This window comes from Phaseolus vulgaris, chromosome 7, assembly GCF_000499845.2.
Source record: "Phaseolus vulgaris cultivar G19833 chromosome 7, P. vulgaris v2.0, whole genome shotgun sequence".
In the NCBI taxonomy this organism is placed as follows: domain Eukaryota; kingdom Viridiplantae; phylum Streptophyta; class Magnoliopsida; order Fabales; family Fabaceae; genus Phaseolus; species Phaseolus vulgaris.
The window spans coordinates 2953753-2981390 of record NC_023753.2 but is presented as its reverse complement, the minus strand read 5'-3'; the positions used below and the strand labels follow the sequence as shown (position 1 = coordinate 2981390).

Here is a 27638-nt window from a genome sequence, read left to right as displayed (position 1 = left end):
TCTTGTTTAAATGTCTTATTTTCATTTTCATTCTGAATGTTTCATTTTTTTTCCAAATCATAATAAACTTACCCGTCTTAATGTCAGAATATCAAATAGTTCGGTTGTAACCAAATCTTCAATAGTCATTATGAACAAAATAGTCTATTAAATATTTTTTTTAATGATGAACAACTATTTATAAAACAATGAATGAAAATGATACGATCAATCCAAAGACCGCCATCTAGAATATTTATAAATATCTACTCTCCAATAAATACAATTTTTGTTTTATCTCATACTCTTATTCTTAATGTTGTTAAGAACTTATTATTTTTGTGTTTTTATCGACCTAAATATCGGATATAAAGTGAAAGCTTGTTTCATCATAAACACTATATTCTCACCAAGTTATAATCTTCGAGTTCATTTTCAAAGAAACATGGTTAGTTAACATTCAACCATTTTTGTTAAATATTAGCTATTGTTTAAGGACATGTTGAGTAACAAAAACAAAAACTAAGTAATAAAAATAGAAATAATAAGCATAAATAAATAGAAATAATATAAAAGTTAAAGGTGTTCGATAAAAAAATGCTATAGTAATAAAAAATAAAGTAGATAAAATATTTTGATATAGTAATCAAAATACAAGAAACACAAGACCGAAATGAATTGGTTAAAATATTAATATAAATTTTTAATTCAAGTCCAATTTAACTGTAACTTTATAATCCATGTCTAATAAGTTTTCGTTGCTATAAACGTTTAAAAAAATTACATCTTTCTGCACTTCATAGGTTCTTCTGCTACTCCCATATAATACATAAAAATATTTTTTTATTTTTCTTGTGCCACCCCATAAAATAACTTACGAATTATGTAATCCGGACATGCATTTGAAAAAAACTTTCGAATTATATAATTTGGAAGCTAAAGAAACTTTCAGATTACATAATCCAGAAACTAACCATGCGTATGAAATTTTTTTTCCAGATTATGGAATCCGGAAGCTAATAACGAATTTCAAAAAAACTTTCGGATCATGTAATTTAAAATATTAAAGAAGGGTATTTTTGAAAATATGAAATTTTATGGAGGTGAGAGAAGAATATATGGAGGTGCAGGATGAAACAGTCCTCTCCACGTTACAGCAACCACCAAAGGAGACCAGTTTCAAATACAAGTCGCAAAGGCAAAATTGGAATTCCAGATAAAGAGGGGATGCAGATAAAAATTGATGGGGTTCCGAAAGTAATTTCCAAGCCCGTGTTTTAGATTCTGAAGCTGGGCTTCAAATTCGAGATCACGGCCCGCATAACCTTAAAGTGACGGTGACTAAATAATAATTGATTCACAATTTTTTTTATTTAATGTATCCTTTTTTTTATCTAAATGAATTATTCATTAAATAATTTTTATCTTTAAAATTATTCATTTTTTATTTTTATTTATTTCCTTTAATATTACAAACTTTCATTTAAAATTCTCCAACACCACACAATGCGTGAAAACCCTCATTACAAAAACATTTAAAGTTTTATAAGCGAAATTAGCAATACTTTATACTAAAACGCGAGCCTAAATTAAAATCGTGCAATGTTAAAAAATCATTGGTTAAGTTCTGCTTATTTTTCTATTTTAAACTGTTTTTCTTTGGATCTTTTTTGCAGATGTTTTCATTTCTGCTTATTTTGGATAGTTTAGCTTATTTATTTAGCCATGTCGACCATTTTCACCCAAAAGAAAATCAAATATGAAACTCTGATTATTTCTGCACCTCAGAAAATACACAGTGCAGACAAACTTTTTTGTTTCTTTGTTTTTGGTAAAATACAAATCACAGACAAAGCAAGATGGGGTCGAAGGTGCGGACCAAAATCATTGACCAATCCCAAGAAGATGCTCTGCAAAAAAAAAACATTATTAATAAAATTGCCTTTTAAAAGGACAAACCAAATTGCACACTTCACATCATTATCAAAGAAAGATAGTGGCTTTGGTTCTCCCATAGCCACCATAGCCTAAGAATACAAAGAATCTATTCCAAGCAAAAGATAAGACACGGAATAACACAATTATAATGATAACATGAAATTGCTTTTCTTAGAATAATTATTCTTTTCACATATTTTGATCTTTTGATTAAATTAGAGGGATTATATAATCTACACACTCCACAGAAATATATTTATTTAGGTCAAAACAAAACTGATAAAATAACTGCATATTTTAAGAAAATTATAAAAAAAAAGTACACAAAATGACATAGGGCGTGAATGAATAGACATTGGTTAAGTGGGATATGCGAAGATTCGTAAGAAAAGCAATATTCACGCCTTGTTTATCACTAAAAAAATTGTAATTTTTGGTTTCACGCTGTTAAACGTGGATAAGGTCAAAAACGAATTCAAACAGCATTATATGATCCGATTTAGCACAATCTTTTTGGTGTGGTCGTGTCACAACAATTTGTATTCGCAAGTTGTGGTCCATTCAAGTGCAGAAAATGGGAGAATTTTAAATTTAAGAGTTGAAACATTGAAAATTGAACATTGAACATTGAACAGTGTACAACTCCTATTTTTCCTGAAACAGTTTATAAAATAATTTTTTTACAAGTTCTTCTTGAAACAGGTTTTTAATATATTTAAGTTTTTGATATAATTTTACATATTGAATAATTAAAATATTACTTTTTTTTTTGTTTAAGATAACTCAAAATAATTCTTCCTCTCATATGTTTGAATTTCTTAATTTTTTTATTACTTTCAACCATTCACTTTTTTATTTTATTTTTAAGTTTTAAATTTAAAATTCTCTTAATATCACATCAATACTGTATACTCTTTAATAATTACTTGTCTTAAATCTGGGTTTCATTTGATTATAAAAGCTAATAAAAAAAACCTAAAAAATCATGTATATCTCATCATCATTATTATTAAAAAAAAGTAAGAACAATAGAAAAATAATGATTTTTTTTTTCACTTTAGGAGTCTTTCGTAATTGACGGCAATTTCATCTGAAGCTTTTTTATAAATTTATCGCAACTTAAAAGGATTTATTGATCAAAATTAATTGTGTTTTTACTACTATTTTTATCATTTTAATAATAAAATGACTAGAACAATTATTTAACACTGGATTACATTTTGCAGGTGCCTTTATCACATAAAATTTTCCAAGAAGAATGTATGGATAAGATTATTAAGAATTAAGGAGAAATAAAAATAATAATTTTATCACAAGTTAAAATTAATTTGTAAATCATCACAATATAAATGATTGTACATATATAATATATACATTAGCAATATTCATTCATTACAACTTTCAACTATAATATAATTTATACACTAAAAATTTGTTTATTATAATTATAATAATTATTAAGTAGATGTATAATAAGTGTTTAAATGTATCTATATTTAGGTTTGAGGTTTGTTCATGGATAAAAAGGTCGGAAACTGCATGCCTGCGTTCCTCCTTGGTGGTGGAATCTCTTTCCCCTAACCGCGCCAAACACGTTTATTTATCTTCAAACCACAAAAACGCAGTGTTTGAACCAAACTGCTATTCTCTATATATACCCAAACAATCGCAACCCTCTCTAACCCTCTAACCCTATCTCTCTCTCTTTCTCTCCTTCGTTCTTCCACCACAAGTTTAAACCTCTGGGGCTTCTCAAGTTTAGGTCTTTTCACCCATTTCGAGGACCCATTAAGATGGCCATTCCATACCCCCATTTCATTGCCACCGAGAAGGCTGCCATGGACGCCGGCCTTCTCCACCCTTCCTCCTCCCCCTCCGTCATCTTCACCCAAGATGACCTTAAGAAGATCGCCGCCTACAAGGCCGTCGAGTACGTTGAATCCGGCATGGTTCTCGGCCTTGGCACTGGCTCCACCGCCAAGCACGCTGTCGAACGCATCGGCGAGCTTCTCCGCCAGGGCAAACTCAAAGACATCGTCGGGATACCCACCTCCAAGATGACTCACGAACAGGCACTCTCCCTCGGGATCCCCCTGTCCGATCTCGACTCCCACCCCGTCGTCGATCTGGCCATCGACGGCGCCGACGAGGTTGACCCTTTTCTCAACCTCGTCAAGGGTCGCGGCGGCTCCCTCCTGAGGGAGAAGATGGTGGAGAGCGCGTGCAAGAAGTTTATTGTCATTGTTGATGAGTCCAAGCTTGTCAACTATGTGGGGGGAAGTGGATTGGCCATGCCCGTTGAGGTTATTCCGTTTTGTTGGAGGTTCTCTGCCGAGAGGTTGCGCAAGCTGTTTCAGGAGGCTGGGTGTGTTGCCAAGCTTAGGACTTTTGGGGAGAAGGAGGAGCCCTTTGTCACGGACAATGGGAACTTCATTGTGGATTTGTATTTCGAGAGGAGTATTGGGGATTTGAAGGCTGCCAGTGACGCAATTCTGCAGCTTGCTGGGGTGGTGGAGCATGGCATGTTTCTGGACATGGCTACCACTGTTATTGTGGCAGGGGAGCTGGGCTTGACGGTGAAGAATAAGTAGTTTTGAGGCTTTTGAGGAGATGGTTAGGAGAATGAAGGTAGGTTAATTGGTGAAGGTTGATCTTTGACATGGGGTTCTAACTAATTGTATGATGTAGTAGTAAAGTTTTTTTGTCAGGGGAATTGGGAGGGTATTTTAATAAATCCTTTTAGTATTTAATGCAAATTTGGAGATAGTTTCTTAATTCCCCGATAGTTTTATTTTTTGTTTTTTTTGGAGAGGGGATTAGATTGAACAAGCAGGAAGAGAATGAGACTTGTTGGGGAGCTGATTATTAGGATATTAATCTCATGCAATGGCTGTTGTGTGGTATTAAACCATTTGTCCACACAATTTGTTATTGAATTGACAGTGTTTAACAAATTGAATCTATCTAATTCAATTTTTCTTTTTCCCCCTTCTGACTTGATATTATTGAATTGTACGATTATAGTGTAATGCCTATTCATTATATAGCATGTTTGTGTTCATTAGTATGTAGTGCCTATTTGTTTTATGGCATGCTTGGGTTGATGACTAGTGTGTTTGGTTTCATGATTCAGTTGAAATTTTCAGAGGCTTATAGCATTTTCACTTTAATTCTTCAATTCTCAATGGATTTTCAAGCACACCAATTATGTGGATTCGTGTCAACCTGAAAGCAAATATCAGTTGCTTCAGTGTGTATTTTGGCAAATTGTGTCGCACACTGAACCAAACACAGGGTTATTGTTTCGTAGAATTAACTTTGAACTTTAAATGTACCTGGGAGTGCCCAAATTAATATTAACTGCAGATTTATATTGAGAGTAATTGCTAGGTGGCAGCCAAGTGGACACTTTGGCGGCGTTTTGAAGGCCATTATACTCTTTTCAAAGGAATTTTTACACCTGAGACAGTCATGTAAAAGGAGAAGTAGGCTCAGATTTTGGCGAAATGTTGAACCCAACAATATACCTAATTCTTCAATGATTGATTTTAATCATCAGAGATCATTGGATGGAAGCTAGTTGTTTTTTTGCATAAAATGATATTTCCCTAATTGGAATCAATCTCGCTTAATTGCTTTCCTTCAGCCTTAGGTAGATGTAGTAAAATTTCTGTTGTTCTGAAACGCATTATTGGAGAGGCTGATGCGCCAGCCATAAAGTGATGCAATGATGTGCAATGAAAATGGAATTTAGTTAGTGCTTTGGCTTTTGCTATTTGGTTGCTCACATGCTGAGATAAACCAGACACTCTTTCAAAGCATTGAAAGACCCAAGGCAAGCTGCAATTTGGTTATTCTATCTAAGCTACTCTGTAGTCCTTGTTATGTTATTTCTTGAATTTATACACATTCTGTGACCTAAGATAAGCTATTTTTGTGCATACATATGTTTAATATTATACTGCATCTCATTGATTCATGGTTATTCAATTACTACGTCAATTTTATTTTGACCTTATGATGTTAGACAAGATACTGGCAGGTGTCACATTACTGTTGTGACGTATTTGGTGACACATTGCAATTGACGTGTGAAGGTGTTGTACTCGTACTTGCTCTTCGAGAGTTAAAATTATAAATATTAGTTATCATGCAACTCTACTAAGTTTTGCTTGAATAAAAATGAAGTGCAAATAGTTACAGCAGTATGATGATAACTAATTGTATCGTATCCAAACTATGTTCATCTTGTTTTCTTTAGATTTTGGATAATCAATAGGAAATAGTTCTCATCTTTTTGTCATTTCTCGTCTGTTTAGTTGAATTTTGTTCCTTAAGGTAGCTCATTTTTGCCAGGGAAAAGTACTACATAGAAGAATGATTGACCCTTTTCTTGCTGATTCTCATGCTGTCTAGCATTGTTCCTCGTGTGGCTGGATGTTTTCTGACATGGATCATTGACAATTTTAAATTATAATGCAGTTTTCATATGCTGCTCCCGGTGATTACCATTCAGTTGGTTGGTTGGGATGTTCAGTTTTATTTCTTAAATATACTTATTTGGATGTTAGAGATAATTAAATCTTTGTTTCATCTCTGTTTTTAATTGGTACATTGAGACATTATGATATTTGTATGTTCCTGTGTATTTAATTATGTCTAAACTTATGTTCTCTGAAAATTAACAGTTTATAACATAATAGTATGTTTTCAAGGTTAATTATATATCTTCATAACGTCAGGTATGATGTTTAGTGTGCAATATATCTTCATAACGTCAGGTATGATGTTTAGTGTGCAATAATTTCATTGGAGTACTTCTGAATTCCTTTCAAGGTTCCTCCCCCTGAGGAGCAAGGCAATGAGTTTTCGCTTTAAAGTTGATGTTAAGTTGAATACTAAATTGATTTTGCTAGTATTCTGGATTCTGTGGAAATGTATCAGCTTCCTGATTCCCAATGTGAACCTTGTTATATTGTTCAGACCTAGCGACCTAGGTATTACTGGTAATCACCTCTCAAGACTATAGCTTTGAAAATATTTCCTCCTCCCCCCAGCCAGTGTCTCTTGATTATGCTAGGGTAAGGTTGCTGCTTTGTGGCTCAAATCCAAATCCTGGAAACAGCATTGCTTACGAGGGAAAGGCTGTGTGTGTATATTACCCTTCCAGTAACCGACTATGTGGAAGTCTTGTGCATACTATTGTCTTTTAGCAGTCAGACTATCCTCTGTGTTACAGTAACAGAAACTTGTCCATTGCTGTACTGGTTTAGGAGCAGGAGGGACTTGTCTGTCATTGAAGTTTTCAAGACAAAATGGTGTGACAGGCAAATGGTGTTTTCTCCTTTCTTCCAAAAATCCAAGAACAATGAAACTAAGCAAGAATGAAGCTACCAAAGCTGGTATAGATGGACATGTTAAACTTAAATGAGAGGCTCTCTCTTTGTTGAAATGGAAGGTGAAGTCACTTGAAGATGATATGGCCGTGAAGCTTGTTAATTTCTTAAAGGATGTAAATTAGTTGTACAAGGAAAGGTTAACACGTGAGCCTTGATTTTGCACATCATATGGATGGTAGCATGAGGTTCTGATGCCGATACTGGTTGAAATACAAACACATTTCTGAGTTACACTTCCTTCCGAACCTCAAAAGAAGTGGAAATATTAAATTAATGTTACCAGTATTTTGCTTATGCTGCTAATCACGATTTCCCATCTAACAAGCTGTTTGATTAAAAAAATATGGATAAATAAATCAGATTGTAGTAAAAGATTAATATTTTGAGGAAGATCGTCCTTGTTAAAATAAATAAATCAAACGATTTCAAAGAGTTCTTGAATCAGAAGTTTGTCACACTCAAGAATCAAACACAGTTGAAGGTATGCCACACCTTCAACTACGAATCCATTTTCATTTCCTTTCTATTGTCTGAAAAGGAAGCGTGGAAGGGTGAAGAAAGTCAAAGAAGCTTTCTTCTCTCCTTAGGCATGGAAATACAACCAAGACCCAATTTTATATAGCTAAATTACATAATTATTCTATCAAAAATATAAAATATTAATTATACTATAAAATACAAATATTAAATATTTATAATAAAAATAAAATGTTATATATATATTTATAAGATTTTAAAAATAATAATAATTTTATTTGAATCAAATATTTAATAGTATAATTAATCAAAAATATAATTATTTACATAAAAATTAAACTTATATAATAGTAATAATAATATTATTATTATAAAAAAATCTAAATAAATTAATTAATTTTGTTGTATTATTATTATTCAAATAATTTAAAGATAGGAATAATTTGTAAATTTACATTTTATATCTCTTAAAAAAATTTACAATTATCACATCACTTATAAATTTTAATAAACTTTCCTGATAAATCTATTTTAACTTTCTTCCCACTCTCCTCTCAAATCACTTAAAATTCTCTTTTTCAAATTCTATTCTCAATCCAAACACACTTGGTTGTTCGAATGGCAATTTAAGCAAATCCTTATGTCATTGAGTTTGTAGCTCACTGAAGATGATGATGAAGTGGTCTCATAACCCCTCAATTTTTGAAAGTGATCCTCAAATTGTGATACAAATGGGTGAGCTGCTGAGGGAAAACTGTTACTGCGATGATGCAGAGAATTTTGTGTTTTGTTTTCTGCATAAGTTTAGATCATTTAGATGGTAGTGTGTGGAGTTTATTTAAAGCCCGGTTTATTGTGGCTTTTGCTTTATCATTTTAATTTGGAAATCAGCACCATCACTGTTATCTTGCATTCATGCATCCAACTCATCCAGTGTCAAAAAAAAAGTGATTGTTCAAGAGGCAGGCTCACCAAGCTAAGTGGCCTGAAGGTGCAGCAGCCTGTGATCCCTCCACTGCCAAGAGCCAGAGGTAGTCGCTGCTCTGTGAAGCCAGCCTCACGCTGTGCCCTCTCGTCTAGGAACCAGGAGACCAATGCCTTCGCAAAGTTCCCATGGCTCAACTCTCAGCTTGGAGTGGGCAAGCCAGCATGATGCAACCACCAAGCCAACTTGGTAATGCCAAAGCCTTGTTCAATCACCTTGGTGCCCCCACTTGGGTCACAAGCTAGTGTTACCCAGCTCGGCAAACTGACATGCTTGTCAGAGATTTATAAAGCCTAGTTTATCTAATACACTGAACGATGTGGGACATGAAATATGACAATATTAAGTACAGATAGTCTTTAGTTGGAGAGTGAGGCATATTCCTTTCTGCATCTTATGTTATGATACACTATAACCTTGCAACCCCAAAGGTTTGGTTTAAAGGGTTGAGTCCATTTTAAAGTTATGAGAAAAACATAGAAGTGCCATTTAAAAGTGTTGATTCAACTTTGATTAATACTCTCACCAGAAAAGGTTAATATTTTGAGGAAGATCGTTCTTATTAAAAAAATAAATCAAAGGATTTCAATGAGTTCTTGAATTACATGGAGGTAAGAGATTAATTTTTCCTATAATAATGATAATAAATACTGCACTGAATTGAGTTTAAATATTGATTTATTTTTAGAAATGGCATGTAAATGTTTAGAACAATCGTTTTCTTTGGATAACATGACAAAATAACTTTTTTGAAAGGTAAATGTGATTATATTATATGGCTATGGTATTTTTTTTTCAGAAAAAAAAATCTGAATAAAGTTAGTAGATCTTCAAGATACATTTCTGTGAAAATATGGTGGTTCTACAAATCCCTTGAATCCTGAATAAAGTTAGTAGATAGCTTAGCAATGAAGGTTTTCCACCATAGCCACACAAAATGGTTTTCATGGTTAACTTTTTTCATTTCCTACCAGTGACTCTGTAGCAACTAGTGCAGGGTTTTCTTTACTTCACTTCATGTTGACGCTATTTGCTTTACATGATCATGGCTTTTGGACATAAGAACACAGTCTGAAACCAGTCAGAATTGTTCAATTTACCGTGTGAACTATGATCCATGTACCACTCTACTAATCCTCCAAAATTAAGTGTCTACATCCCTAAACTGCTTTTCAACCTTTTATGCTTTTTCTTTCGTATTTGTCTACTTTGTTTGGAACTGTACTAAGATTCCACAACTCCTCTTTTGCTTTCAATTACTTTTCCTTTTTCTTGATGGTTAAGCCTTCGAATTCTCACTCACTAGCACCTTTCTAATAAGATAATATCAGCACTCTCAGTAGTTTCTTGAGTTTCCAAGTCTCATTGCAAGAACTAATTCTCATCACTTGAATTGATGGACAAGCAGAACTGTAGTCCCACCACAAATCACAAACTAAGCGATGAAGAAAACTTTCACACCGAAGATTCTGCACCCTCAAAACATACCCCTCCTTCAGCCTCTAAGTTGAATAGAAATGCCAAGTCAATTGACTCAGTTAAAGCCAAGAGAAATATGTCCATGTGTTCAGAACCTGATATAGAGGACTGTGGCGATTTTCTGAGGAAGAAGAAGCCGAAAGCAGACAACACCACCTTACTCCACCGGTTTAGGAGCAAGAGAGGCTTGTCTGTCACTGATGTCTCCAAAACTGAATGGTGTGAAAGGCAAATGGAGTTTTCTCTTTTATTTGAAGAATGGAAGAACAATGAATGCAAGCAAATGGACTTTGGAGGAGGAAGGAGGAACAATGAAGCTATGAAAGCTGGTAGAAATCGACATGTTGAACTCGAAGAGGAGGTTCACACTACGGTGGAACTGAAGGTGAAGTCACGTGAAGATGAGATGGCAATGAAACTTCTTAACTTCATAAATGGGGTGAATCAATTGCTGTTTGATGGGTTGACACGCGAGCTTCCAATACTGAGTTTTGCTTCTGCAGAAGGCATATGGATGGTGGGGAAAATTGATGAAGTTCAAATGCCAAGAGCAAAGAGAGATCGCAATCCGATTCTAGTTGAGACAAAGACTCGTTTCCAAGACACAGTTCCTTCAGAAGCACAGAGAAGAAACGGAAGGATTCAGTTAATGTGTTACAAGTATCTGTGGGACAATTTAGTGGCACATGCTCATCATGATTTCCCATGCAAAGAGTTGTATGATTATTTTGAGTTGAATCCTCGTGCCACTCAGAGTAAAGATCTACAAGCAGCATGCTACGAGTCTGGATTCACAGCACTGATCCTTGGTGATGTGGTGAGGCATTATCAAAATACATGCAAAAGGCTGCCACCATCTAATGATATGTTAGTGTTGCGATATGAGTTTCAAAGAGATCATTCAGTGCTGGAGGAAGAAAAGGTTGCATATGATGAAGGTTGGGTAAAGAGTGAAATAGAGAGTTGTCTTGAGTTGTGGCTTGGACAGAGAGAAGCCAGTTATGTGGCAGAGGATGAACAATGGAAGTGTGGTCACTGTAAATTTATTTCTGAGTGTGAAATATACACTGATAACAACAGTGAGAGCACAGAATCTTTTGCGAGTGATTCCTCAATTGGGTAGAAAGAATGCAATGTGCTGTAGCAGAAAAAGAAATGTAAAAGACAAATGCATATGGAGAAGTCTAAAGTAAATAATGAACTTATTTTACCTTCAAGAGCATTGTTTATGCAGAGAGATCAAATAGTTAAGAGTGGTTCAGTGATTTTATATATTCCTTATCAGTCTTATCTTTTCTTTTTACCAGTAAATTTAACTATAATGTGTAGTTTGGATTTGAATTATTTGTGACCTTTGTTATATACATGCATGAGTTTTATTATAATAATGTTATATTTCACTTTATGTAATAGTACAGGATAAATTTTTATTTATATAACTAGTGTTTGAAATAAAGAATTTTCAAAGTATAAACCTATATTATGATTTGATGATATTTTTGATTGATAATAATATTAGTTTAAAATAAGTTTCTTTGTTGAATAAGAGCATTGTATTGTGCAGTATATTCAATATGTCTTTGGAATTCTACCATTTGAAATTGAAAATTTGTATTTTAAATTATAGAATTAGAAATATATTTTAATAAATTTCGAATTCTACAATTTAAAATACAATTTAACTTTCAAATTATAAAGTTCCAACTACAAATTTAGAAGAATATTTTTGGAGTTATAATAATATGGGGTGCAAAAAGAAATCCTAAATAGTTTGGTGAGAGATTTAAGCCCATTATACCACTTTAGAAACATTGCGCCTGTGTAACTCTTTAATATATCAGGCGTAATCTACTTTTAAAATAAATGTGAATAAATTACGTAAATATAAACAATGTTTTTCAAATATGATTTTAAATAAAAAATATTTTTAAAACTACTTTTTTATTTTTACTTTTATTTAAATCTAACAAAGTTATGCTTTTAATTCACGGTGTAAAGGTACAGTCATTAATTAAAATACAGTTTCTTCATTTAATATTTTAATTTTTAAAACAATTTCATAAAATACATTTAAACACAATTTCAATTTATTTTAGTTTAAAATTAATAGCGTGATAAAAAAATATCCGTGGACACTTTTTCTAAAGTACAGTCCAAAACAAAAAATAATCAGAAGTGTTATTTCAATAGAAGCAAATCTTTCATTGGAGTCTTCATTTCAATCAATACTTTCATTGTAATTTGTTTTTAAGAAAGTAGATGTCATGATTTCAAGCGTGATTTTTTTTTTTCAAAAAGTAGATTCATGTTCAATAATAATAATAATCATCAAAGAATTCAATTATTAATCTCTCTAAATCTTAAATATCTAAAAAGTTAAAATAACGTGCTTTTAACATTATTTCTTCTGAAAAATGATTATGCTTTTAATAATTAAAAATATAATCACTTGTCACATGTTGAGATGGCTCTTTATGTCATTAGTTAATGGATCCAATCTATTTTTAGAGGCTACAAACACTAACAAAAAATATTGAGAGATAAAAAAATTATTTAGTCCTTCTTTAAATTTTACTATTTTCGTAATATTTAAAAAAACTAGATCAGTAATCGAAGGTAGTAACATTTATGAAGCAGTGTGGGAAAGATTAGTGATATTGGATATGGATGTGATCCCTTTGAAGGCCCAATTAAGAAAAGACAGAGCCTAATGTGGCAGGGTATGGGCCCACCAAATCCCTTATGAAAAAGCATAACGGTCCCACATGCCCTTTGCCAGTGGTCACGTGCTTCCACTCACTCGCACGCAAAGCCAAGCCGAAAGCAACTCCAATTTTTTCCAGGACAGGGACCCACCCTTCAACTAATCTCATTCTTTTCTCACCAAATCTTACCCTAATTCCTATTTAATTATAACTAATCTCACCCTTTAGCATGCTACCATCTCAATCATGAAACATGTTTTATTAAGTTGATCATAGTTAAAAATAGAATAACTTTTTTATTAAGTTAAAAGTGTTGGTTAAGAAGGTATTAGACATCATATTTAATAAGATTAATTATTGTGTTTTATAATTTTTATTTAAAGATATTATTATACTTGTATTTAGTGTGCAATAAAACATAAATGAAAATTTAATAGTTTTATCCATATGAATGTAGGTTGCAACTGGCGATCAAAACACATTAAATATTATAATAATTACGTTAATATCATAAAAAAAAAGTCATGTTAATATCACCATTTTTTTAGCTTACGTTCGCAATTAATAATAAATCAAAATCAGTTTACACATATTTTTGTATTTTTTTTTTTTAATAATATTTTTTTTATGTGATGGCATATGATTGTTGTTACTTGAGGTGTCAGCTTAGCTGAGATGTCAAGTTGCATAGTGATGTCTAACACGAAAACTTTATAAAAAAAATAAAATTCTGCCTAGTTTAATAAAGTGATTAAGAATTGAAAAATGAACTAAATAATATATTAATATAAAAAATAACAAGATCTGTTAATATTGAGGAACAAGTTTTTTTATTTGCAACCACTAGTTGGGTGCCAGATTGACAGCAACGTATTGGCACATGTTGGACTCTTACTACTGTCCTTGTGTTATTTCCACTTCAATACTGAAATTAAACCACGGTCACACAAAACAATAGCTACTTTCTTGAATAACCAAACACCATTGATGTTAGAAAAAGCAAGCACCATTGATGTTAGAAAAAGTAAGATTTTAAGGAGTTGATAGACATGAATGTTGCAATTTGAAAATGCCATGAATACAACTAACTACGTTTATTACGTCTAAGAAAAACTAAAAACTTTTATTTAATGAGATTAAAAAGAAGCGTGTCCGCGTCAAACAGACCAATCGGTGTATAGTGCGCGCCACCAGCACCGAAACAAGTGACTTTAGTTACTGTCGGTTAAGGAAATTCGTTCCTTGTACTTTAGGAAAGTATATTAATATTAGAAAATGTTTTTTAATATTAATAATGCCAAACTTAGTTTTTAAATATTTGGATTATTTTTTTTAACCAGAGTGGGAAAATTAATAAAAGTTTGTATAAAGTGCTTTTATGCAGATTACACGGAAGTAAGCATAATTTACGGTAAATAAAATGATAAAAAGCGAACCCGCGTATTTTTTGTTTCTCTCACTGATGAATGTGAACACACCACATCACACCATCCCCATGTGACTCTCTGTGCCTTCTCTCGTCATCACACTTTCTTTTCTCTTCTCTTCTCTTCTCTGTGTTCCGCTCAATCTCCAATCCAAGCTCTGTTCTTTGATTAGAAGTAACCTCAGCGCCAGGGTTAACCGGTTCTGACCGGCCCCATGAGTGCTGTGATGTGTGTTCACTCCTTGTTTCGAGCATGACACTTTTTTGGTTGGTTCCACTCGAAATCAAAATGGCGGTGTGAGTTGTTAAGTGGGAGTTCTGAAGTCACTTTGGAAACCAAAATGAAGGGCTTTTCCTTCATTGGGTTTTCGTTTTTGCTGCTCCTCTTCCCCGTGTCACTGTTTCTCAGCTCGGTTTCAGCTTTTTCTCCAGCTGGGTCGATTCGGCATCCCGTCAAGTTTATTATAGGTTCGTTTTTCTCTTTCGTTTTCGTTTCTGAATACGGTGATGGGTTGCGTGTGGATCATGGAAAGATTGGGAGTTGGAATGAAAGATCAAAATTTGGTGTCAGCTTTTGCTTTATGTTGGGTTTCCTAATTTTTGTTTGTGAGGATTGGGGTAATGGAAATTTGGGATGCCTTGGAATGTTTTCATCTGTTTTGCTTTGCTTGCAAGTGTGATTTGGTTAATTTTTTATTTTTTTTTGTCTGTTTCGATTTTTCAGGGGAGGTAGAAGAGAATTTGGGTCAATGGAAGAGTGAATTCACTGAAGTAGCTCCAGCACCAGGGCCTAAAGGTGAGGATGTTCTTATTCTGGCGGCAAACAGGACCAATAGGCCTGACATTCTGCGAGGATTCCATCGATATCGAGGTGGTTGGGATATTGCAGATCAGCATTATTGGGCTGTAAGTGCCGTTTTTTCTTCCTTGATCATCGTGTTTTAAAATGAATGGATGATTCGTTCTATGCTCAGTGCCAATTCCATGTTGAGAAGTGGAGTTCGTTTATGTCGCCTAACAATTCTCATCGAACATCCTAGAATGCTATTGTTCTCCACTTTTCAACTGTTTGTTTGCTTATATATCTTTCTATATTGAATGCCATTGTAAATTTGTAATTAGGAAATGTGAAGATGCATAAGTGATGTTTTCTTTAACAATAGTCCCAGGGAGCATTTTTTAAGAGTTTTTATGAAGCTTATTTGGATTTATGACTCCTATAAGTTCGTTTTAGCTTATTCCAGATGAGCTTCTTGGTTAAACCTGTGAAATTTATGGCAATCTCATTTAATAAGAGATCATTAAATAATCACTTAATAAGTTGTTTGTGCAAATACACTTACTCTTTTTAGAACACTCTCAAAAACAGAAGGAAAAAGAGGAAAGAGAAAGAAGATATAATGATGCTGAACAGAAAATTTTATTCTCACTCCTGTGTATCACGTGTACAGCGTTGCAATGTATAGTACACAATTAAAAGAGTTAGTTAACAGCTCACTGTCTAACTAACATATAACCACTGACTGATTGAACTAACTGAATTATCTACTACATTTGTCCCTACATGCCACTGTGATAGTTCTTTGCTCATTGAAGTCATGATGGCCATTGCCACCGCTGTATAATTTACAGATGGAGATGTACATCTATTCCTTAATTGACTTGTATCTAAAGCTTTGATTTTCATTTTGTTTCCTTTGTTTTTTTTGTGAAATTTGATGTTTGGAGCCTATTGTTGAGTTATGCTGTTAGTTCTACTTTTGGTAGATTCTATTCTTCTCACTTCAATTAACCATTATATCTGCAGTCTGTGGGATTCACTGGTGCACCTGGTTTCGTTCTTGCTGCCCTGTGGTTTATCTCGTTTGGCTTGGCGCTTGTGATTCATCTATGCTGTGGATGGGCAATTAACATAAAGGGCAAAGGATCAAATCATTCCCGAAGGATTTGTCTTATACTGCTTATATCATTGACTTTTGCTGCTGCGTAAGTCTCTATTTCCATGCTCCCCTTGTTAATTACCTCATGGGATGCTGTATTTCCTCAAAATTCCCCTTGTTCTTTCACCCTTTATCATAGATATGGAAAAAAAGTTCTTTAGTAATGTATTTGCATGATTGATAACCAATAATTCAAAATCATGTGCTATGGATGTTTGATTTTGGTTTTCACTTTTCAGTGAAAAAATAACAGTGATGGTGATAATTTTAGTAATAGTATCTGTGAAATTTCTGTATACTGCTGGCTCTAAGTTTTGTTCATCACAAATTCAAGTGTGGATGATAACATATGTGCCCTGTTTTTTTAATTACACAGAACTGGATGTATCCTCCTTTCTGTTGGGCAGGATAAGTTCCATGATCAAGCCTTGGATACCCTTCATTATTTTGTCAATCAGTCAGATTATACAGTGCAAACTCTAAGAAATGTCACAGAGTATCTCTCCCTTGCAAAAACCATCAATGTCACTAGGATTGTTCTTCCATCTGATGTCATGGATAGTATTGACAAGCTGAATGTGGATCTAAATACTGCAGCAAACACACTTTCTGAGAAGACAAATGAAAATTCAGTAAAAATTCGAAGAGTGTTCAATGACGTGTAAGTAATGATAAAACTGATTCCAGAAATTTATAGCCCATCCATGTATGATGCTAAACCACGTACATTTTGCAGGCGTCTAGCTTTGTATGTAGTAGCAGCTGTGATGCTTCTGCTGGCTCTTGTTGGGCTAGGTATTTGTTGATCATAAAATTATGAATAAATTGAGCTTATTTTATATTTATGTTCCCGAGTTTTCGGTTATAACTGGCTCTTATTCTTTTGCAGTCCTTTCTGTCCTTGGATATCAGCACGCAATCCTCACGTAAGTTATTTTTTTCTATGTCTATTGATGTTACGTTTGTTTATCATGCCTCGTATATCAAGAGTCGCTGTTCTGTTCTTCTATCTGATTTTTTAAATGTTTTGCAGATTTGTTATCACTGGATGGTTACTTGTTGCAGCCACATTCATTCTTTGTGGAGTATTCATGATCCTTAATAAGTTAGTCATTATATCTAATAGATCTCAATTTATGTATGTTAGAACGCTAACATTAGCAACAAAACCTGATATGAATAAGTTATTTCTATTACAGTGCAATTTCTGATACCTGCATGGCTATGGGAGAGTGGGTTGCAAATCCACACACAGAATCTGCTCTTAGTAATGTTCTTCCGTGTGTTGATCAGAGTACCACAAACAAAACACTCTTCCAAAGTAAGCAAGTGGTCATCAACATTGCAAATGTAGTCAATCAGTTCATCTATAATGCTGCAAACCTAAATATAACACAAGGTACTCCTGGCTACTACAATCAGTCTGGACCTAAAATGCCATCTTTATGCTACCCTTTTGACTCTCAGTTTCAAGAGCGTCAATGCACCAATCAGGAAGTTTCTTCCGCCAATGCTTCAATGGTAATTTTCTTCATCACTTGGTTATTGAGCTTTGCCACTTGGTGAATGGTATACATAGAATCTTAGTGAGTTGATTAAATTTTTACAGGTTTGGAAGAACTTTGAATGTGAGGTGTCTGAATCTGGCTTTTGCACTACAGTGGGGAGGGTTACCCCAGAGATTTACTTGCAGATAGTAGCTGCAGTGAATGAAAGCTATGCTTTAGAACACTACACCCCACCTTTACTTAGTCTTCAGAATTGCAATTTTGTGAGAGATGCATTCACAAAAATTACTTCAAACTACTGTCCTCCATTAAACCATTCCCTCAAGATTATCAACGTAGGACTTGGTCTTGTTTCAGTGGGTGTTCTGCTCTGCCTTGTTCTTTGGATACTCTATGCAAACCGCCCACAAAGAAGGGAAGTGTTTGAGAAGTCATCCATGCCAGAAACCACCACACATTTAGCCTTGACAAATGCAAATAGTGAAGTATAGATTTTAAAATAAAGAATGAGTTGATAGAGTAGAGTTTATTGTATCACAAGTTCCCTACCATGTAACGTAAGAAACAAAGGTGGCATCTCACATTGAAGAGAAAAGCCAGAGTGTACTGTAACATTTTGTCCATATAAAGAAACCAATTTGATTTTGTTTTTAGCTTTAGATCCATGAAGACATGCAAACTATATAACCACACCTCCAATTTCAACCATTTTAAATAAATATTTACAAAAAAAAAGTAAAATAATTTAATCATTTACAACTCATTTTATTATTTTATACTTATAATTTAATTTATATTTTATTTAAACCAGTTAATTTAATATTATTATTATTGTCTACCGTTGTTATAAGGATGTCAAATCAAAACACCACTAGTGGTGTGAAAGATTATTTGTTCACTTTTACAAAGGAGTTGAATGTTTCTTGATTCAATGATTAATTGATATAATAAAATAATACTTTTTTCTTTATTAATATATTTAGAAAATCGTTTATAAAATATATTTTTTTTAAAATAATTTGATAAAAATTGATTAAAAAATAGAAATTATATTTTTGAATAAATTTTTAATAAAATAAAAATTATTATAAAGTCTTTACAAACAATATATATATATATATATATATCAAAATAAAAATATATTAAAATCAATTATATTTAATAACGGATTAAATATAGTGTATAAAATTATATAATTCTCTTTCATCGTTATAGCCGGTTCATATATTACTTAAACTTATTTGGAAATAATTATGTGTAAAATGTATTAAATAAGACGCATTTTACCTATTAAAAATGATAGGATTACTTAAATGTTAAATATTAATATAATTTCTGGAAAAAATATAATTAAAATTATACCAAACATTCCTTCTCAGTAAAAAAATCATTTTAATTTTTCCTTAGTTTCAAATATTAAATTTGACTTAAAATAAGAAGAGCTTGTCCTTGTCAGAACTTTAGTTTTGTATTTCTGAAAGAAAAATTAAAAAGTATTTATATTTTTATTGTATCTCATATTTTAATTTTACATGTGGAAAAATAAAAATATAAAACTACTTAGTAATATAAGTAGAGAAGAAAGAGAAATATTTAATGGCAAATAATAATTTTTATTATTATTATTATTTATAATTTTTACAATAATGTGAAATATTTTTATCATCTGTGTTCAGTGTGAGTATCGAGATTCCTATCATCCTCTCTTCAGCGGGTCTCTTACAATAACACGTTCTTCGTAGGATCGTGTAACTTCCATCAACAACATCAAACACACGCAGTCTACACGACTACTTTCTTTTACCTAACTTTCGATTTAAGAGTTAAAACCTAATTTCAATTTTTGTTGTTGTGCCAAGAACCACACCAAGTCAAACAAACCCAAAAAACGTGAATACTCCGTCCGTCGTGACTTAACGGCTTCAACAACTGCAACACGATTCAAACCTTTTCGTTTTGCTGTGTGATGTTGAAATCCACGCTTTCATTATCCTATCATTTTACCACCATTAGAAAAACAACAGAAATATATTTATTTAATACATAAATAAAAAAAAATTAAAATTATTCATCGGAACTTTCAAATTATTATTTTATTCATTATAAAAAAAGTAATTTAATAAGAACTCAAACATCTACAAAGAAATCAAAAGAAAAGAAAAAACTGAGTACACGTGAGAGACTTTAAAAAAAAGAAAAAACTTGCTATCGATTTCATAAACAAATACTTAGAAAAAAAAACACATGTTCAATAAATAACACATAAGAAGAATCAAATACTTAAAATGAGAATGTATTTCTACAACAATATCAACAACAAGAGCGTTCTCACCTGTGACGCCAGAATATCGTTAACGTCGTCAACTACAATCCTATCGTTGAAGAAGGGAAAGAACACCGGAACTCCGTTAAATAACAAAATGCCATCAGATAGAGTGATACTGATTGTGAATCCTTCAAAAAAAACTAGACAAACTCTGTTGTCGAAATTCATCAGAGTGATATTGATCGTGAACACTGTGATTCCGCTACGCTCGGCGACACCGAAAAACTGCATTCCTACGCAGGCACAACGGAGGATCCACCGGTTTTTAGGGATTGAATGGCTTGGTTGAAGGAATCGAAAACACTTGCGGTGTGGTTCTTGACAGAACAGGAATTGGAATAAGAAGAAATAGGTCTTTGACTGTTAAATTGAAAGTTAGGGTCGAAGAACCTGTGATAAAGTAAAAGAGAGGCATGGTCGTAGATCGAAGATTGTGTGAGGTTGATGTTGTTGTTGTTGATGGACGTTAGGCGGTCGGACGAAGAAGGTGAAATTGTGAGAGGCTGGCTGGAAAGCATGGTAGGGATCTTGGCACTGACGGTGAGGTGTCGGAGACTGGGCGGGGTGAGCGGGAGCTCTGCCCAGATTTCTTGAACGCTGAAGGAGACTGTCATTGAAAAGCCTCAATGGGAATTTATATGTTATTCTATTTTTAAAAAAAAAATCAGATCGTAAGGCCTTTTTTTTGAAGACTTCAAATTTTCAAAGTTTTCAAATTTTTCAAATTTTTAGAAATTTTTAATTTGAATATTTTTAATTTTTTAGAAATTTTAAATTTTCAAAAAAAAATCTAAATTTTAAATTTAAAAAAAAAAATCAAATTTTCAAACCCCAACACCTTTTCAAAAACACTTCAAATTTCAAAATTTTTAATTTTTAAATTTTCAACATTTTAAAATTTTAAATTTTCAATTTTTTAAAAAATTTTAAAATATTTTCCTCTTTAACTTTCTTCAATATTTTTTCCTATTTCCCTTATATCAATATTTGATTTTATTTTCTTATTATGAGTCATTTTTTATTTTTTCAAAAAATTTAAATTTTCAAAATTTATTTTCAAAAAATTTAAATTTTCAAACCCTAAACCCTTTTCGAAACACTTGAAGATCACTTCGGCTACTCTCAATTATATGTTGCATTATCAAGAAGTTCTTAAGCTTCAACAAAGCTTCAACAACCAATGTGTTTTGCAATTTATTGATAATTGACATTCTTTCGTAGAAACAAAATTTGTAAAGACTGGAACACTTATAGTGATTTATCTAGTTTTTAATCACTCGCATTGGTTAAGCCAATTCACACAAAGATATAATGATTTTACATAATAGTGATGATAACGACATTTTTTTATTCATAATGTACTCTAAATTTATATTGTTAATATAAGTGTGTGAATAATAACATCATTTAATATATAAATAAAAACAAATGCAGATACACAGGAGAGATAGCGCTTGTGTTCCCGCTAGCACGTTTGGTTGACGTTGAAACAAGAGATTATAAGGACTATTACCTTTTAGCACATATGTGGGAAGAACATTTATAATGTGAATTGAGGCTATGAAAGTTTAAGCCCTAAAACGTACCTACTAGAGTATGGTGCAAAAGACAAATTCATTGAGAAGAGGACACAAGCTTGGAGGGTTTAGAATGCGCGCAACATGTTTCGTATTTTAAAATGAGAAGTTATGAGAGGTTACGGGATGTTAGAAAAGAGAAAGATCGTGCAACCACTAGATAGGTGCCACATGTAAAAATGGATGAGTAATTGTCAGAGTCACGTTGTATAAACGACATCTTAATGGCACACAAAAATCTCTTTGCCTACTCGACTCGAGACCAGGGAGTTGTGTGTCATCTTGAATCTGATCGAGTTTATGGAGAGGTTTGTGATGTGAAGAGGTGCTCGAATAATAATTGGTTTATCAATACCCGTATGTCGGTCCAAGGGAAATCGCCCCCCGAACCTTAAATTTGGTGAGTCATTATAATCGATATATATTCTTAACAAATTTTCCAAAAATTATCCAAAATTTTCAAAAATAATTTTTTTATCTTCATGCTCTATATGGAAAGGTTTGACAAGAAATGGATTGAAGATTCTTTATTCATTCATGTCTAGTTCATAATAAACTAAGTGATAAAAATTTAATGTTGTATGTGAGTATCTTTAAATATGCATTATAGACGAATATCTGCATTTTGTCCTCGAAATAGAGGAAGAAGAAAAATAAATGATTAATTAGTTGTTTGTTTATGCAGAGAGTGAAAGAAAGAACTAATTCATACAAAAACTAAAAAAAAGAGAGAAATGTTCAAATATGCACTAAACGTTGTCCTTAAAATTTGTCACATCAAAACTTTTTTTATACGCTCGTCGTTTTTATTAAACACCTTAAGGTAAGTTTGAGTTTCATTTTACCATATATATATATATATATATATATATATATATATATATATATATAAAGATATACACATCCCATTTTAAATACTTGTAGTGTATAAAATTGTGTTTTAAAACTGTGCCCCTAATTCCATCAACGAAGACATTCAAACCCTAAATCAAAGAATATTCCGTCTACCATGACTTCATTCTTGAAAATGTAACTTTTCGGTGTCAGCGAGCATGCTTCATTGTTTCGTGTCGACTGCCATGAAATAATCTCAGAAATTTTGACAACGAACCTACATTCTCTATGTTATTGGAGTAATTCACCATCAATATCACCAAATCTAACGATATTTTGACTTAACGACGGTGTTATTTATTACATACCAACAAATATTTAGAAAATACATCTTTCATAAAATATCATTTCATCATCTTTAATAGACAAAGTAAAACATGTTAATAAATCTTTTAAATACAAGAATAACAAAAATTAAACTCAAAATAATATATTTTTTCTTTATTTTTATACGTATATTGTTAATTCCAATCAGCATTATTATTTATATAGATGCATTATTACTTTTATTTACTTTCTAGTACCACTTATCAAATATTTCATCTTATAACTTTATTTACTTTTTTAACTTGTTTTCCGTTTATATTTTTCCGTAAATCTATTAATTATAAACTGTAATAAATTATATATACTTGTATAACATATTATAATCTTAATCACTCTTATTAAATTTGTATCTTCTATACTTTACTTTTCTCATTTAAAAATATATTTCAAGTTTTCTTAATATTCCAATTTATTAATTTGATTGAAATTAAAACGTATATATTTTTTTATTTAGATTTAGTTATAACTCGCACCATATATTAATACGTACGATTAAACATTATTTATTTTTTCAATGACCGATCAAACATTGTGTATGAAATTATCTAATTCTCTTTTATCAGTATAGTTCATATTACTTAAATCTTAGTTGGAAATAATTATGTGTAAAATGTATTAAATAAGACGCATTTTACCTATTAAAAATGATAGGATTACTTAAATGTTAAATATTAATATAATTTCTTGAAAAAATATAATTAAAATTGTAACATCCTTAATTTTATCCATATATAATATAAATAAAAGTAAAACAAGCACTATCTAATTACAAATAACATATACTACTTTCTCATATGTGTACTTCAAAAGAAATATCCCTCTTCATAAGGATTTAATATATACATCAAAAGTTTTAACAACAAAAAAAAAAGCATTCAAATAAAACTATCTATCTCATTCTCCAGCTGCTCACTAAGGAGCTCTATTACCTATCTGCTCCCGTATAAAACACGATCATTAACAAACACAAACAAATTACAGGGTAAGCTATCTATATAAAAAGTTTTGATATAATTTAAATTTCAAATTAATAAGCTTAATTAATCAATTCTCATATGATTTTTCAAACCATCAAGTGTCTATTACATTCATAAAATTCATCTTTCATGTGTTAGACTTTTACTGACTCACAACACATAGACACTTGACTCTACTTCCGAAAAACTCGTGTATTGAAATTAGCATCCAGATACCTGCACCTGTCATACTACTATTATGAAACCCACACAGCCATGCACATAATTATCTCAATATCTCATCATCATCATCTCATGTATTTCATTTCCTGAAAATACTACGTCTTGATCACACTTTAACCTCATTACATACATCATTTAACATATCAATGCATCACTCAATCACTTCATATTTAAACTTTCTAAACAATCCAAATATATCTCAAACTTTACTTAAAACACATCATTAATTTCAAATATATGCTCTTTAAATCAATCATCATCTGAAATCACACAACCACTTCTCATCAAACATCTTACTTAACTAATTCAACAAAATATTCAAAAAAAAAAGTTCAGCTCATTTATATTATCATTCAATCACTTTCAATTCTTAATCACAAACAATTTCAACAAATTATTCACTTTAAAATCAATATAAAACATTCAAAATCAACCATTCCAGTCAATATATTACTTTACTCTTCAAAAGAGACAATCCTGCAAGCAAAAACAATTGGAATTGGTGACCATGTCACCTCCACATCCAGAATCTTCTAACATAGGGTTTTATTGAAAATAATAAGACTAGCTTCCCTTACTTGAACTGTAGTTCATACTCACTAAGAGCTCCAAATCTACCCAGGTAATTAACCTGCACCATAGAGTCCTAATTAAAATCTAACTATATAACTAGGATCTTGAGTTAATAAAGATTAACCTAAAAGAGTCACATGTAAAACTCATGTAGAGACAAAAAGAAAAGGGTCAAAAATGAACTTGGTGGTTATTTGAAAATGAGACATGAATAACTGAATTTTCTATTTATATGTCATTTTCATTTTAATAATAAAATATTTAGGTATCATTTAAAATATATCACTTCTACTCTAAGGTTATTTTCTAGATCCTTACAAAAATCATACCAAACCATCCTTTCCAGTAAAAAAAAATCATTTTAATTTTTCTTAATTTCAAATATTAAATTTGACTTAAAATAAAAAGTGTTTAAATCTTCTCTTTATCAGAAATTTAGTTTTGTATTTCTAAAAGAAAAATTAAAAAAAGTGTTTATATCTATTATATCTCATATCTTAGTTACACATGTGGAAAATAAAAATGCATAGAATAAAAAAGATAAAATTATTTAGTAATACAAGTTTTTTTAAAAATATATATAAATGTGTACAAAATGAACATAGTTTTTAAAAGTATTAAAAGAACAAAATTAACTATTTATGATACTACGTTAAAAATATGACCAAAATATTTTCCTTCCTATTTTTTATTTATTTTATGAACTATGTATAGAAGTTAAAAGAATAAAACTAAAGAAATATTTAAAAATAATTGGATAAAAATATAAAATTTATTATATTTTGTTATCATCATTTTATAAGTTGATTTGAAAACAAAAAATATAATTATTTTATCTTTAATCTTTTTATATATTTATTTTTATTAATCAAATATAAATATTTTATTATCAAAAGGAGTTTAAAGGAAGGATGTAAGAAATATTTAGCGACAAGTGATAATTTATTATTATTATTATTATTTACAATTCTTACAAGAATGTCAAATATCTTTATCTATATTAATTAAATTTGGCATGGGATCCCTACCATACTTTTTGGTCAGTCTCTTACGGTCACAACTCTTTCATACGATTGTGTAATTTCCATCACCAACATCAAACTCACACAATCGTCAATCTCCACGACAACTTTCTTTTAGTTTAGGACACATGTTTTTCGACCTAACTTTCAATTTAACAGTCAAAACCTAATTCCAATTTCTACGATTCTGCCAACAACCACACCGCACCTCCGATTCCATCAACCAAGACATTCAAACCCTAAACCAATGGATATTTTATCTATCACGAGCATGCTTCATTGTTTCGCGTCGACTTCGATGTAACGATCTCGTAAATTTCTACGAGAGATCCACGTTGTCGACATTTTTGGAGTAATTTGTCATTAATATAACTCGGTCTTACGACATTTTTAACTTAACAACGATGTTCTTTCCTACTTAAAAAAAAAAAAAATACCAACAAATATTTAGAAGAAAAAAAAAACACATCTCCCATCAAATATCATTTCATCATCATCTTTAAAATAGACAAAGTAAAACATGTTATGGAATTTTTTTAATACAAAAATAACAAAAATTGAACTTAAAATAATATTTTTCTTTTAATTTTTATGTGTATAAAAGTTATAGTTAATTGTCATCAACATTATTTTATATATATATATATATATATATGAGGTAACAGTCATCTTAAACTTTTGAAAATGTAAATTAAAGAATGAGATATTTAAAAATGAAATTTGAGAATGTATTTCAACATCACACATACATGCAAAACAAGAATATATTTCTACAGAAAAGAAATTTGAGAATGTATTTCAACATCACACATGCAAAACAAGAATGTATTTCTACAGCAATGAAAGCAAAAATGGGTTACGTATATGGTTAATTTTTATCAGCATTATTTTATATAAGGTAACGCTCATCAAGAATCTTTAAAGAATTGGATACTTAAAAAAAAAAAATGTATTTAACATCACACATGCAACACAAGAATGAATGTATTTCTACAGCAATAATTAAAAAATTAAAGTGCCTCAAAATTCAAAAGGATCAAACAGGTTTTCTCATAATCAACAACAAGAACATGTCGGAAAGAACATCGAAACTCCGTTAAAAATCAAAAGGCCGCCAGATCTTTCGTTAACGGGAACATTCCACGGAAGTCGGCGCGCACAACGAAAAGCTGCATTCATAAGAACGCAGCCATATCCATCGGTTTTTAGGATTTGAATGGCTTGGTTGAAGGAACCGAAGGCACTTGCGGTGTGGTTCTCACGAACGCTCTCACTGCTGCATTATGAACCTCACGCTATTCAATTTCAATATTTGGCGCAACTCCTCTTATATCTTACCACCCCTCTTTTCTCCTAACAATATTTCAAATAAATTGGGCTTATATGGATTTAGCCTTCAGAAAAGGAAAATTGGGCTTACCGTTTGTGGGCTTACATGAATTGGTAGCCTGACCCAATCTTCACCATATTAATAAGGCAGTTTCTTCCTGCACCCCTACATTTTTCTTCCTGCACCTCACATTTTTGTAAATTGCGAAACTGATCCCCATAATTTCGGGATATGGGAGTGTACTGCGGGTTCATCAATCCATAAGTGAATCATGTTGCATTTCGGATGAGGGGGTGTTTCGAAAGCAAAATTTGCATAAATTATTGATTTCCGGATTGCTGAATCCGGAAGCCTAATTTCTATTACAGATTGGTGGATTTGGAATGATTTTTTTCAATTATGAATTTCTGAATCCGGAATGCATATTTTGAATTACGGATTGGCGGATCCAGAATGGTTTTTTCAATTATTGATGTTTTGCATTTTTTTATTTTGGATTAACACTATCATTTATGTACTACCGGAAGCATCAATCCGGGAGATTACTGGATGCG

General features: G+C 31.7%; 3 protein-coding genes, 1 long non-coding RNA gene and 1 pseudogene across 4 annotated transcripts; 4 read left to right on the top strand and 1 right to left on the bottom strand.

Moving 5' to 3' along the window:
* Positions 1-3421: 3421 nt before the first annotated feature.
* LOC137827728 (probable ribose-5-phosphate isomerase 2) lies at positions 3422-4903 on the top strand. Its single transcript, XM_068634017.1, has one exon. It carries the CDS (start codon positions 3711-3713, stop codon positions 4506-4508), a length of 798 nt encoding a protein of 265 aa, XP_068490118.1. The 5' UTR covers positions 3422-3710; the 3' UTR covers positions 4509-4903.
* Positions 4904-6541: 1638 nt separating this feature from the next.
* LOC137827730 (uncharacterized) lies at positions 6542-7547 on the top strand. Its single transcript, XR_011083773.1, has 2 exons — positions 6542-6659; positions 6699-7547. It is a non-coding gene; the product is annotated as an uncharacterized lncRNA (long non-coding RNA).
* A 2208-nt stretch (positions 7548-9755) lies between these two features.
* On the top strand, positions 9756-11522 carry LOC137829484 (exonuclease V, chloroplastic-like). Its single transcript, XM_068636287.1, has one exon. The coding sequence runs from the start codon at positions 10175-10177 to the stop codon at positions 11378-11380; it is 1206 nt and encodes a 401-aa protein (XP_068492388.1). The 5' UTR covers positions 9756-10174; the 3' UTR covers positions 11381-11522.
* Positions 11523-14353: 2831 nt separating this feature from the next.
* Positions 14354-18489, top strand: LOC137828157 (uncharacterized). The gene is made up of 9 exons (XM_068634613.1): positions 14354-14856; positions 15113-15294; positions 16196-16374; positions 16705-16989; positions 17065-17123; positions 17218-17254; positions 17362-17433; positions 17528-17849; positions 17938-18489. Exons 1-9 carry the CDS (start codon positions 14730-14732, stop codon positions 18325-18327), a joined length of 1653 nt encoding a protein of 550 aa, XP_068490714.1. The 5' UTR covers positions 14354-14729; the 3' UTR covers positions 18328-18489.
* Positions 18490-19639: 1150 nt separating this feature from the next.
* On the bottom strand, positions 19640-20791 carry LOC137829492 (uncharacterized; annotated as a pseudogene).
* Between the last annotated feature and the right edge of the window lie 6847 nt (positions 20792-27638).

What these genes read in the sequence shown, in the direction of transcription:
- LOC137829484 (XM_068636287.1), top strand. Translation starts at nt 10,175, where the DNA reads ATGGACAAGCAGAACTGTAGTCCCACCACAAATCACAAACTAAGCGAT.
- LOC137827728 (XM_068634017.1), top strand. Translation starts at nt 3,711, where the DNA reads ATGGCCATTCCATACCCCCATTTCATTGCCACCGAGAAGGCTGCCATG.
- LOC137828157 (XM_068634613.1), top strand. Translation starts at nt 14,730, where the DNA reads ATGAAGGGCTTTTCCTTCATTGGGTTTTCGTTTTTGCTGCTCCTCTTC. An exon ending in GCTGGCTCTTGTTGGGCTAG is followed by an intron (nt 17,124 to 17,217) that starts GTATTTGTTGAT and finishes ATTCTTTTGCAG; the next exon opens with TCCTTTCTGTCCTTGGATAT. An exon ending in CTTCCGCCAATGCTTCAATG is followed by an intron (nt 17,850 to 17,937) that starts GTAATTTTCTTC and finishes AAATTTTTACAG; the next exon opens with GTTTGGAAGAACTTTGAATG.